Below are 13,608 nucleotides of genomic sequence, written 5' to 3'. Positions count from 1 at the left end.
TTTTTGCATCCTGCCGGCAATTCTAGCATCATTAAGCCACTATGCCACTGTGTCCCCACTATAAATAATGTAACCTTTGCTTTATAAATTATGTTACTTGCTTCAAGAACCAACCTTCTAAAAGGAACACACACAAGTCCAGAAAAAGAGGTGGTTCTTTTAAGGCATCTATCCAACAATCCTGATACACTGCCCAATCCCTTCCAACACACAGAGTATGTCCTTAGCCAAGTTAGAAAGCACTGCCAAGTATTAACATAAATCTAAACTTAGAAATAAATTGTTTTTTTATGATCTAATTGAATTGCAAATATAAATGTATAAGATATGAATGTCTGAATTAAGAAAAAGTTGATCAACATATGACAAAAAGGCTTACCGGTTTCCAGCGAAGAATATAATTGGAAATGTGAGAGGACTCAGGTACAATCCACTGGATAGGATGAGAATCAGGTTGAATTGGAACATCTGTGATAATCACCTGAACAGGGTGACCAGGGGAACCTAAAATTAAGATTATCCTCATTAGTTTAGTCTGTTTGCAACCTCTTAATGGTGCTTCCAATTTGGGTTACCAGTAGAATATCCTGATTTTCATAAAATAGTTTTCACAAAATGTTTCACTTTTAGTTACCTTTGCAATGAGATCTGTAGCAAAACTGATTAAAGGAGGGATGCAAATAAAAGGTGTATCATCTTTCCTGTCAATGAGTCTAGGTATCTAAAACTAGGACTCTGTATGTGGGACTTTTAAATATTATTCTTTCCTTTTGTTTTAGGAACTGGTCCCCTAGACAACTGACAGGAAAGTGTATGAAAGGAAACAGGTGCTTAAACTATGTACTAATATTTGTTTAAAACTAAGGCTCTATGGGTATGAGGGAAGTTGTACTTGAGTATAAATACTAAGAACTGATGCCCAGTTGAGAGCTGCTGCTACATAAGAACACTTAAGTAAATGCTTTTCAAAGCCACTGTGTTTTTTATAAATTAATCATCAGAACAGAGCTTTACTAATGTTGGGGCTTAGAGATTTGGATTGTAAAAAATCAAGGGATGGTGAGATGGTAACACTTTTCTGTATCTCTTTGCTGCCATCTGGAAATCCTGTAGCCTTATTTGTGCATCTTTCTGTAATGTATTTATTTATTTAGATCCCATCTTTATGATTTTTACAAATAACTCAAGGTGGCAAACGTATTCCTCCTGTTTTCCCCCACAGCTACTACCCTATGAGATGAGTTGGGTTGAGAGACAGAGACTGACCCAAAGTCACTCAGTTGGCTTTCATGGCTAAGATGGGAACAGAACTCATGATCTTCCTCATTCTATCCTGGTGCCTTAAGCAACAGACAAAATTTATTCCATGGTTGTTTATTTATTCTTGAAAGGTTTCTGGTTTTCTATTTTATGTTCTTTACATCCAGGTGAAAAAATTAGACTGAATCTATCTTTTATATTATACACATGTGGGAAACCAGCAGCTATACCTAAGGTTTTTCATTGATATGATGCTTGATTGCAATTCCCACCAAAATCACTGCTCCACACACAGCCTTAAGGGGGGGGGATACTCCCCCATGAGTGGGAAAGGAACTGAAAAGTAGAAGGTTGGGAAGGAAAGTCCCAATCAAATCCCTCTCTTCCATGTTTTTAAACCTAAAAACCCCATCCTAGTTGCCATTCGCTGCAGAATATAAACTTCTGTGTTTATACCACATGGTTCTCTCTGGTCTATTGATTTGTTTATAGCATTTGTATGGCCAGGGTGGGTTACAATAACCTAAAAGGCAGAGAACAAAATAAGACCTTTGCAATCAGGGACTCTCATACCCTCCCCAATGCAAAGGGGAAAATTGAGTGACAGAGAGGATGACCATTTGGCCTTCCTCTCAAAAGAATTCAAATGTGGCCATTTGCTTTTTAAAATTTATTTTTCTAAAAAAATATTACATTGCCTTCCTTTTTTAGAAGCTCTTATTTTGTTTTCATACATTATCTTTTTATTTTCAGCAAGAATAGGATCCTCAAAGGCTGGACATAGCCAGACCTCCATGACATTCCATGATGAACTCTATTAACAATTGTAGTTTGATCAATTAGCTTAATTCCCTGGGTTTTCATGATACAAAGTACCATAATCTAATTACATGCTTAATTAAAAAGTGTCTGCTTACTCTGCAATTCAACACCTTTACTGATTAGCTGACATCACTCAAAAGTAGTCAAGGTCACTAAATCCCCACAGAAAAAATTGGAAGAGGAGTTTACGAGGTTAGAGAAGGAGTTACAAAAGGATACACAAAATTACAAAGTTAAAAAACAAATTGAACTGAAAAAACATGAAACTTAATGGAACAAGGTCAGCTAAACAAACCTTTTTTGAAAATGCAAATAAGCCAGGTAGATGGTTGGCATATAAAATGAAAAAACAAAAAGAGAGAAAATTAATCAACCGCTTACAAGATGAAAAAGGAATTATATGTTATAGAAATGAAGAAAAGAAAAAAATAATTCAAAACTACTATGAGAGACTATATAATCAAGAAATGATACCTGATGGAAAAATAAAACAATTTTTAGAAAAATCTGATCTGCCTAAAATACCAGAACAATATAAGGAAGCACTAGAAGAAAGAATAACGATGATGGAAGTAACAGAAGCCATCATAAAACAAAAAAATGGGAAAACACCGGGCCCGGATGGATTACCAGCAGAACTATATAAATAACTACAAGATGTGTTAAGCAATGTAATGCTGGAATTATTTAATGAGCTTTTAATGAAAGCAAAGATTCCGAACTCATGGATGGAGGCGTATGTTACACTTATACCTAAAGAACACACAGACTTGCAACAAGTTAAAAACTACAGACTGATTTCATTGTTGAATGTAGACTATAAGATCTTTGCTTCAATAATGGCGAACAGACTAAAAAGGTTGTTAAATGAATTTATTCATATGGACCAAAATGGTTTCTTACCTAAAAGACAAATTAGAGATAATATGAGGATAATTTTAAATACCTTGGAATACTATGAAGTACATTCAGGAAAGCAAATGGCGATGATATTTCTAGATGCACAGAAAGTGTTTGATAATATGAATTGGCAATTCATGATAAAGCAATTACAGATGATGGACTTTCAATTTATAATAAACAATCGGCAAAGATAATGATGAATGGAGAGATGACAGAAAAAGTGAACATAATGAAAGGAACAAGTGAAGGATGTCCGTTATCTCCATTGTTATTTGTGTTAACACGAGAAGTATTAAATAGAAATATAAGACGAAATGAAAAAATAAAAGGAATGAAAATTTTAAAAGAATATAAGTTACAAGCCTTTGCAGAAGATTTAGTTTTTATTTTGGAGGAACCCCAAATAACGGGTCCTAAACTATTAGAACAAATAGAAGAGTATGGAGAGGTGACAGGACTAAAAATAAATAAAGAAAAAACAAAAATATTGGTGAAAAATATCACAGAAAAATAGAAAAGAGAATTAACGAAGAAGTTAAATATTCAAATTGGGAAGAAAGAAAAATACTTAGGAATACATTTAACCTCAAGTTGTGTAACGATAAAAGATAACTATTACAAATTAAAAAGACGAATTGAGGAAGATTTGGAGAAATGAGAAAAACTTAAGAGTTATCATTAATGGGAAAGATTGCGATAATTAAGATGAATATATTACCGAGATTATTATTTTTATTTCAGACAATACCGATAAAAGTGGAAAAGACATATTTTGAACACCTGAACAAAATAGTAAGGAAATTTATATGGCAAGGGAAGAAAGCAAGAATCAACATAAAAATGTTACAAGATGAAGGAGGATTTGGCCTGCCGAATTGGCGTTGACTTGGATGAAAGGATGGGTTGGACTAAGAAATATAAGACTATTAACTTTGGAAGGACATGATTTACAATTGGGATGGCACGCCATCTTGTGGTATGGCAGAAGCAAAATGCATACTTATTTCCAAAGACACTATGTAAGAAATGCATTATTATTAGTGTGGGAGAGAATTAGAGATAAATATTATTTGAAAATACCAACATGGTTATCAACAATGGAAGCGTTAATACACCCAAACATTATTAATATCAAAAATATTCTTAGATACAAGGATATATTAACAGATAAGGGGGAACTGAAAGGGAAACAAGAAATAGAAGAACAAGGGATTGAGATGGACCGGTATACTCATATGCAAATGCAAACAAGATATGAAAAAGATGCTAAACTATATGGTTTTTATTTAGAAATGACAGAACTGGATAAAATACAGTAACAGATGAAAAAATAATTTTTAAAAAATATAATCAGCTACTTAGTATTAAATTAGAAGAAGAACAGGTAAAAGAAACAACGATAGCCTGGGCAAAAAATTTTGGATATTCAATTGAGTTAGATAAATGGCAGCAGCTATGGGAAAGGAATTATAAATTAACTATGTCCACAGCATATAAGGAGAATCAATACAAAATGTTTTATGGATGGCACATGCCACCTGAAAAATTAGCAAAAATGTTTGAAGATAAATCAGCTAAATGTTGGAAATGCCATCAGACATCAGGATCGTATTATCATATGTGACGGACGTGTCCAGAAGTGAGAAATTATTGGATTAAAATTAAAATGGTTAGATAAATGGTTAGATAAAAGGTAAATGGTTAGAAGAAATGATACAACAACATATGGATTTAAAACCTGAACTGTTCCTATTGGGTATTTTACCAGAGAAATTTAGTAAAGAAAATACATTTTTTTTATTTTTTTTTTAATTAAAATTTATATGCCGCCCTTCTCCCGAAGGACTCGGGGTGGCTCACACAAATAAAAACAACAACAATAACACCTAAAACCAATATGAAAATTAAAATCCCCAAGATTAAAACCTCGTAGTTGATCAGGGAGTTTGCTGGAACAGCCATGTCTTCAGGCCAGCGCGGAAAGTGAGGAGATCGGGAGCCGTCCGGAGCTCGGTGGGTAACCCATTCCAGAGGGTCGGTGCGGCCACAAAGAACGCCCTCATCCTGGGGGTCGCCAGCCGACATTGTCTGGCCGACAGCACCCAGAGGGTAGCTCTATGTGAACGCACTGGGCGGTGGGAGACCGGTAGGAGGTGGTCCTGCAAGTACCCTGGGCCCATGCCATGTAGGGCTTTATAGGTCAATACCACCATCTTGAAGTGGATCCGGAAGGCCACCGGCAGCCAGTGCAGCTCGCGCAGGAGAGGTGTTGCATGGGAGTAACGGGAAGCTCCCGTAACAACCCACGCGGCCGCATTCTGGATAAGCTGGAGCCTCTGGGTGCACCACAAGGGCAGCCCCATGTAGAGGGCATTGCAGTAATCCAACCGAGAGACAATGAGAGCTTGAGTGACTGTACGGAGGGCATCCCTGTCTAGGAAAGGCCGCAACTGGAGCACTAGGCGAACCTCTGCAAAGGTCCCCCCTTGTCACGGCCGTTAGATGATCCACCAGGGACAGCCGTGAATCAAGGAGGACGCCAAGATTGCGAGCCTTTTCAGAGGGAGTAAGTAACTCCCCTCCCATCAAAAGTGATGGGGTAACTAGATCAGGCGATGCCGGGATCCACATATTTGATTATACATGTTATAACTGCAGCGAGAATAGTATTTGTGCAAAGATGGAAAGCAGAGAAAATCCCTACAGAGGGAGAAGTAATTAAGAAAATATTGGATTGTGCAGAAATGAATAGATTGACTTTGATAATTAAAGAAAGAGAGGAATCGGAATATTTTAAGGTATGGGGACAATTTTATCATTGGTTAGAGAAGAGATATATATAGGGTAATGTTGTAATGAAATGAGTGAAGAAGAAAGAAGAGAAAGAAGATAGATAAATAGAAAAGAAATGTGAAAGAAGATAGATAAATAGAAAAGTAAGAAATTTGGGAGAAATGTTATAATAAATGAAGATATGATAAATAGTGGAGGAGTAGGAAGAAGACACAAAAGATGTACTCAGATGATACACTGAATGATTGATTATGTATTGCATGTTTGTTTGTCTATAAAATAAAAAACTTTTATTAAAAAAAGGTCACTAAATCCCCAGCTCGTTTTTTAGTTTATTTAATTTTTATAATCACCTGCATAAATTTCCCAGTTAAATGTTGATTAATTTATTAACTGAATGAGCCTACAGAATTTTGTGAAAAAGATAGAAATTCCCATAGTACATCACCAAAATAATTTACTCTGCAAAAATATCTATTATTTTAGCAATTAAACTCTTCCTTTTTAAAAAGTTCTCCATTTTATGTTTGGATAAGTGGAATACCTGTGGAATGTTTAAAAAGCTTCCATAAAACCCCCATTTCAAAAGTATCCCAAGTCCCAAAACAACACTCAAGTTATTTCATTATGGATATATATATATTTCATCAAACAAGGTATATGTAAGGGAAGACATTGACCACTACTTTCAGAGTACATATTTCACATAACTTCTTTGGAAGTTTATTTTAACAGTTGGATAAGACTTCCTGGGGCTCATTTCAAAAGCCAATGGAAGGAATCTAAGAGTTTAATTTATACTGTTTCACTTCAACATTCACCAGAATGTTCTATTCATCTCAACAAAGTTATAAGTGGTTGCACATATATCTCAGCACAGGTGCAAAACCACACTGTGTTCTGACCCAGCCTTCGCAAGCAATGAGAAAACACTTACTCACAAGTAAAACAAACCCCTTTATTCAAACAGGAAAGGAACAGTCTTGTCACATTGGATAAACAACCCCAAAAGTAATTAGTCACAAATGAAAGTCTTTTCCCCTTCTGAAACAGGGCAAGAACAGTCTCTGTTCACATGAGAACTCAACATAAAGAAGTCCTTCAATGGTTAAGCCAAGCAGAAAGTCAAGCAGAAAGCTCAGCCTGTTCACACCAGCTAAGGAAAATGCACTACTTATTGTGCCCCAGTAGAGAGACTCAATTGCCATTCAAATACAGAGCAATTAGTCCTGATAAATATGGTTCTGGCAAAGGAATCTGACTTGATTGATGTACATTGGAAAACGAATGGTTGTCTGCGACAACAGGCCACTCCCAAACCCTACTATTTATTTCCCAGCCAGGGAGGGTCTGGTTAGCGTCTACTCTTCTTTTCCCTGAGAGTTGGCTTATTGCCTTCCGTTGCTCTCGTTTCTCTTCTCTACGCATACATGCATCTGGGATGTGTCCCATCTGTTCCTTCCCCTCACTCAACTCAGGCCCCGGAGACCGCTGCCTCTCAACCTGGGGGTGGACAGAAGACCCCGGGTCTGCATCTGCCTCTGATTCTGCTTCTTCATCAGAGTCTTCCAAAGGATCCAAAGCTGACCCAGGCTCCCCCTCCCCCTCCCCCTCCCTTGACTCTGCTGCTAGCTCTGGCGGCAGCCGATGGGCCATAACACACTGCTTAACTTGCCCATTCCCTATACTTCACTATTTTAAACTTGCTGCACTAGGCTGTTTACTGGGACTTAGATGCCACTCTCATCCAGGAGAATGCTGAAGTGACTTACCCTCCCTTCTTACAATAAAAGTGCTTAAAATACAAAAATGGTACCTGGGGTGAGGGATGTCTTTGCTCTCTGAGGGTAAGAAGAATCTTTTTTACATTTGCAAACCTCCATAAATATTATTCCAAACCAAATGAGGACATTTATTTGTCTTTAAGTAAATGTGAAAATAGGCTAGATTACTGTAACTAAAAATGAATTAAAATAATTTAAAACTTGATTACAATCAAAATCAAATAGTATTATTCAAACAAAAACAACTGGCTTTAGAGGGCTTCTTTCCTAAAAGCAAGAAAAGAGGGCACTGAGTGCAATGGCCTAAAGCTATTCAACATCACCTTTAAAAGACAAGAGCCCTAGATGCTCCTCAAGAGTCAACCCACACAGAAGTTGCAACATACAAGCTGGGAGATAATTAAGACCAGGATAACTGATATAATCCCACGTTTTGTTTTGTTTTGATTAGCTGTTTACTTGAAAAAGAAAGGTCTGTTTGTGTTAAGATTTGAGTATGCACTGGAAACTGATGACACTAAGATTTCAGCTACAAAAGCAGTAATGGATACCATACCTTGCATTAACCATTAGTTTTACCAGGATTAATTGAATAAATTATCATTTCCTGGGTTTACCCAACTCTAAGTCATAAACCAAAGTTTTACTTTACATATCTTATTTATTGGTTTGATTTCTATAGCCCCCAGTTTAATAGGTAAATCTGGATGGATATATGTATACATATATGTGTATGTTTATGTACATGTGTATGTATGTGTATACAATTTTTTTTAAAAAAATCTTTCTTATCCTTTTGAGTAGTTTGTGTCTTCCTCAATCTCAGGCCCCCTACCAGAGGTTTGGGAGTTTCAGAATTCTCCGTAGGATCTTAGCTATTCCTAGCATTAAAACTTTTGAACAGGGAGGTTTGATGTCATTCCTGGGATCTGTTGCAGCCACTCTCCCAACTTAGGAGTCATAGCCCAAAGTATTCCTACCACTACTGAGACCATTTCAACCTTTACTTTTCACATCCTCTCCAGTTCCTCCTTCAGGTCCTTCTACATACTTCTTCCTGATATTGTGGTCACTTGGCACCACATGTATCACTACTGCAGTCTTAGTCCATTACCATATTGTATGGTTGACTGGTCAGTATCTGTCTGTCCATTCAGATCTGGAAGTCCCTCAGGCTCTTACCCTTCTATATTTCCACAATCTTCTCTGTGACCTCCCATCTAAACTTAGAATGGTCTAACCCATATTCTGTACAGATGTTCCTGTACACAATAGCAGCTACTTGGGTGTGCCATTCAGTATAAGCTGTTCCTGCCAGCATTCTACACCCTGCCACTATGTGTTGTGGCCTCTGCACCTTGGATCCTACCTACCGGAATGGAACTTTTCGGCTCGAACCCTTCTCCTTGCCTGTTTCGCCTGAAGGCTTTCGCCTCTGAGTTATTAGCCACAAATTTTTCGCCTCGGCTGGCCCTCCCCCACTCTTTTGCTACGGCACAATGGCCACGGCCGTTCACTCTCAGGTGCTTCGCTGCAGCCCATACACAGAAGGAGATTTCACCCTAGGTTTTTCGACACCTGGGACAGTTAGGGCCCAACAAATGTGCTAGAGGGGGAAGGAAGGAAGGAACAGCCTTGGTGAAATGGGAGGGAGAAGGCGGGAGAAGTGGGGGACTTCCACCTGTGCCTTTTTTTTCGAGAGAAGGAAGAACCCTTTTCAGTCCAGATATCCAAATCAATAATTAATGACAATGAATAATCTATGGCATTGATTCTCACCCCAAAAAAGGGGGGAGATGTTGGCAAACTTCCCATTCAAGATTTAGAAAGGAAGAAAATGTAAAAGTGCTCCATTCCCACCCCTGCCTGTCCCCCCAGTTCAAAGGGAAGCACTCCTGGTTTTTTTTATTTTTTATTTTTTGCAAGGGGAAGAGTTAGTTGCAATTAATTTCTTAACCAAAAGTAACAGATAGTGGTGCTTCGGTTTGTTTGTTTGTTTGTTCTTTTCTTCCTGAGAGGTTTGTGCAGATTTCAGGAGGGGGTGGGGATGGTGTGTGTGTGTGTTACAACTTGGCATACCAACCATCTTCTAGCGCAATAAAAGATTTGTAAGAATTGGTGAGAATTCTTACACGCTAAGAAAACCCATTAAGGCATATACTTCCACTGCCCAGACATGGGTGGATTAATTAACTGGTGCTTTAGCTGATTCTTCAGCAGACAAAACTGAGAATCTGTGGATGCAAGTTAAGATTTAATTTTAACCCTGTTGTTTCCCTCTGTAAGGGGGGGGGGAATGTTGATAAACTGACATATGCCTCCAATCAATTGCATCCTTCCTGCATTAAGATCTAAATCCTTCATAAATCCTTTTCCTTCCATCCAGGAATTGGCATGTAACCATCTCAAACTACCAGAGCAATCCACAGATCTTTTGTGCTGTTAATAGGGGACCAATTAGGTGGCCAATTAGGAAGAAAAATGGAGGGAAAACGGACGTTGTCTTACCTGAACGTCCATTTTCGGAGCGCTGCGGATACACTCCATAGCCTGGTTTTATCCTCTTCTCTGACAGCAACTGAGAGAACTTAAAACAATTAAACACCCACTCTGTGCTCTAGCCACGCCCTTCTTACCCAACTTCCCCAGTCTTGAACGAAGGCGCAGCACAACCATTAACCAACAACCTTTATTAAAAACAAACACAACCAACAACAGTAACAACTAGAAAGCAGGAAGTTAGATAAAAACAAAAAAAGGGGGGGAATGGAGTTCAGGTAAGACAACGTCCGTTTTCCAGAGCGCTGCGTCTCCACTCCATACCCTGGGACATACCCAAGCCTAAACCCCATGGGCGGGAAGCTGACTGCTCCCAGAGGAATCCGACACCACACTCTGCAACACACGTCTACCAAAGGAGGCTTCAGCCGAAGCATAAGCGTCAATCTTGTAGTGTCGAATGAAAGGGGACAAAGAAGTCCAAGTAGCTGCCCGGCAAATGTCCAACACGGAAGCCTGCATCGCCCAGGCAGCTGACGTGGCCGCACTTCTAGTGGAATGAGGCAAAATTCGTGCCGGGGGAGCGCGGGCCTGACGCTCGTATGCAGATGAAATGCAGGCTTTAATCCAGCGACCCACCGTGGTCGATGAAACCTTCTGACCCATGGACGCCGGGTGGAACAAAACCAGGAGAGCCTCCGTTTTACGAAAGGAAGCTGTTCAACGGATGTAACGCCGCAGGGCCCTGCGGATGTCAAGAGTATGCCAAAGAGCTTCACGGTGATGCCTGGGTGAAGGGCAGAAATCCGGCAACACTATCTCCTGCGAACGATGAAACCAAGTATTCACTTTAGGCGTGAACGCCGGATCTAGTCTAAGCACCACCGTGTTGGTATGAAAAAGACAGAGGTCCTTTCTGACGGAGAGGGCTGCCAGCTCAGAGACCCTCCTGGCGGAAGTGATGGCCAGTAAAAATGCCACCTTGAAGGAAAGGAACTTCAGTGAAATAGAGCCAAGGGGCTCGAACGGAGAAACAGTGAGGGCCTGTAACACGAGGGGCAGGTCCCATGATGGGTATCTATGCACGATGGGCGGTCTCAAATTCGTGGCACCATGAAGAAATCCCCGCACCCATGGATGGTGAGATAGCAACTGGTAGGGAGGAACAGAAAGGACCGTGGAAAGAGCCACGACCTGCCGCCTCAACGTAGTCGAGGCCAAACCTCTGTCCAACCCCGCTTGGAGAAAGTCAAGAATGTCCTGAATCACAGCCGAAGTCGGATCCACATGACGAGATGAACACCACCTGCAAAAGGCTTTCCAGGTAGCTTCATAAATACGAGTTCTGGAAGGTCTACACGCCGCCTGTATAGTACCGATCACGTCATCCGACAGTCGACCTTTCTTCAAGATGACCCTTTCAAATGCCAAACGGCCAACTGAAGCCACTGAGGTTCTGGATGACTGATGGCTCCCTGAAGCAACGATATGCGATGCGGCAGAATCACCCATGGGCTGGTCACCGAGAACCCCACTAGGTCGGCAAACCAGGGTCTGCGAGGCCAGTACGGAGCCACCAACAACAGCTCCGCTCGCTCCGCCACCATCTTCCGGACTACTAGGGGAATGAGATTGACTGGAGGAAAGGCGTACAACCTCCCGGGGGGCCACCTACACCGCAGGACGTCCGTGTCTTCCGCCCAAGGGGCCGGGTACCTGGAAACGAACCGAGGAAGTTGGGCGTTGGGCGTTGGCCGGACTTGCGAACAGGTCGATCACTGGAGCACCGAACCTTAGCGACAGTTCCCGAAACAGCCTCAGATGTAGTTGCCATTCCGTCGGATCTATCTGCTCCCTGCTGAGCCAGTCCACGTTGGCCAAGCCTGGAATATGGTCTGCTCGCACTGATAGAACGTGACGTTCCGCCCACCGGAAGAGCTTCTCCGACTTGAGCATCAGGGCACGAGACTTTGTGCCTCCCTCCCGGTTCACATGTGCTTTGGCGGATGTGTTTTCCGTGAGGATCAACAAGTGATGACCGTGGACCGTCGCAGCGAAGTGAATCAGAGCAAGGCAGATCGCTCGCAGCTCAAGAAGATTGATGCTGTGACGCGTCTCCACCCAAGACCACAATCCTTGAGCCACTTGATTGTCCAGATGGGCGCCCCATCCCAGCAGGCTGGCGTCGGTGGTCAATACTAGTCGACTCTGATCCAAGAAGTGACAGCCCTTCTGAAGGGCCGGCGACTTCCACCACCGTAGGGACAGTCTCACCTGGGGAGGGACAAACACCTTCTTGGGAGTGTTGGCCACCCCCGTCCGCTGAAACGGAAGGAGAAGCCATTGCAGGGGCCGAGAGTGCCTGCGGGCCCAAGGAACTATGTGGAAACACGAGACCAGTTTCCCGAGGAGTTGAGAGAGAGTCAAAAGGGGCACCGACCTCTGGGCCAGAACCTGGGCCAGCAGACTCTTGATGTTCCGCATCCTTTCGGAAGACAGAAAAACCTGTCCCTTGGACGAGTTTATCACGGCACCCAGATGCAGGATGGAAGTGGACGGTACAAGCATGGTCTTGTCCAGGTTGACTGTGAAGCCGTGAGATCTGAAGGCCGAGAGCACCAGGTCCATGTCTCGCACCGCTTGGTCCTGGGATGACGAGAGGACCAGAATGTCGTCCAGGTAACATAACAGCCGCACCGGAACAGGTCTGAGGATTGCTGCAACAGCTGCCACCAGCTTGGTGAAAGTCCTGGGTGCCGAGGAAAGTCCAAATGGCATGGCACAGTATTTATTTATTTATTTAATTATTATTCAAATTTCTATACCGCCCTTCTCCTTTCGGACTCAGGGCGGTGAACAGCCAAAATAAAACATTTATACATAAAGTACGATTAAAAATAGATTTAAAATAATTAAATTTGGCCCATAGTTTAAAATTTATCAATTTAAAATCCATATCAAAATTTAAAATCAACCATAAAATCATAAAATCAAGAGAGACCGTATTGATAATGCCTGCCCGCATACTCGAACCGCAGGAACTTGTGATGGGAGGGATGCACGGATACATGAAGATAAGCTTCGCGCAGGTCCACCGATTGCATGAGGTCTCCCTGATGGACAGAGGACAGAAGAGACTGCAGTGAGTGCATTTTGAATCGACGGTAACGAACTGCCCGATTCAGGTCCTTCAAATTGAGGGTCCCTCAGACGCCCCCCAAGCTCTTGGGAACAAGGAAAAGAGTCGAGTAGAACCCTGCCCCCAATTGGTCCAATGGAACAGGTTCTATGGCCTTTATCTCCAGCAGGTGAGTTATCTCATCCGACGTAAGGCGACGGGACTCGGGCAAACGAGGCACGGGACACCTGATGAAACGACTCGGGGGACAATCCACAAATTCGATCAAGAGTCCTTCAGCTACGGTGCGACGCACCCATGCGTCTGATGTTGACTCCGCCCACTGACGATAAAAAGCCTGCAGACGGCCGCCCACGGGACCGGACGGCGGTGAGTCATTTGCCTCGTCGATAAGGCTTGGCGCCAGAG

The 13,608-nt window shown here is 41.7% G+C and overlaps 1 protein-coding gene across 7 annotated transcripts in view; it reads right to left on the bottom strand.

The window, feature by feature from the left end:
- Nucleotides 1–13,608, bottom strand: part of FN1 (fibronectin 1) — a 222,038-nt gene that overhangs the window by 125,311 nt on the left and 83,119 nt on the right. For all 7 annotated transcript variants that reach the window (XM_070933190.1, XM_070933183.1, XM_070933184.1 and 4 more), the window contains one exon: nucleotides 380–504. In XM_070933190.1, the coding sequence (XP_070789291.1) occupies nucleotides 380–504 (125 nt within the window). The remainder of the gene's footprint in view (nucleotides 1–379; nucleotides 505–13,608) is intronic.

The sequence above is a fragment of the Pituophis catenifer genome, unplaced genomic scaffold (assembly GCF_029215685.1).
Source record: "Pituophis catenifer annectens isolate HBS135680 unplaced genomic scaffold, rPitCat1.0.hap2 SCAF_1, whole genome shotgun sequence".
NCBI lineage: Eukaryota > Metazoa > Chordata > Lepidosauria > Squamata > Colubridae > Pituophis > Pituophis catenifer.
The sequence above is the reverse complement of the archived record's forward strand: the minus strand, read 5'-3'. Positions and strand labels throughout refer to the sequence as shown.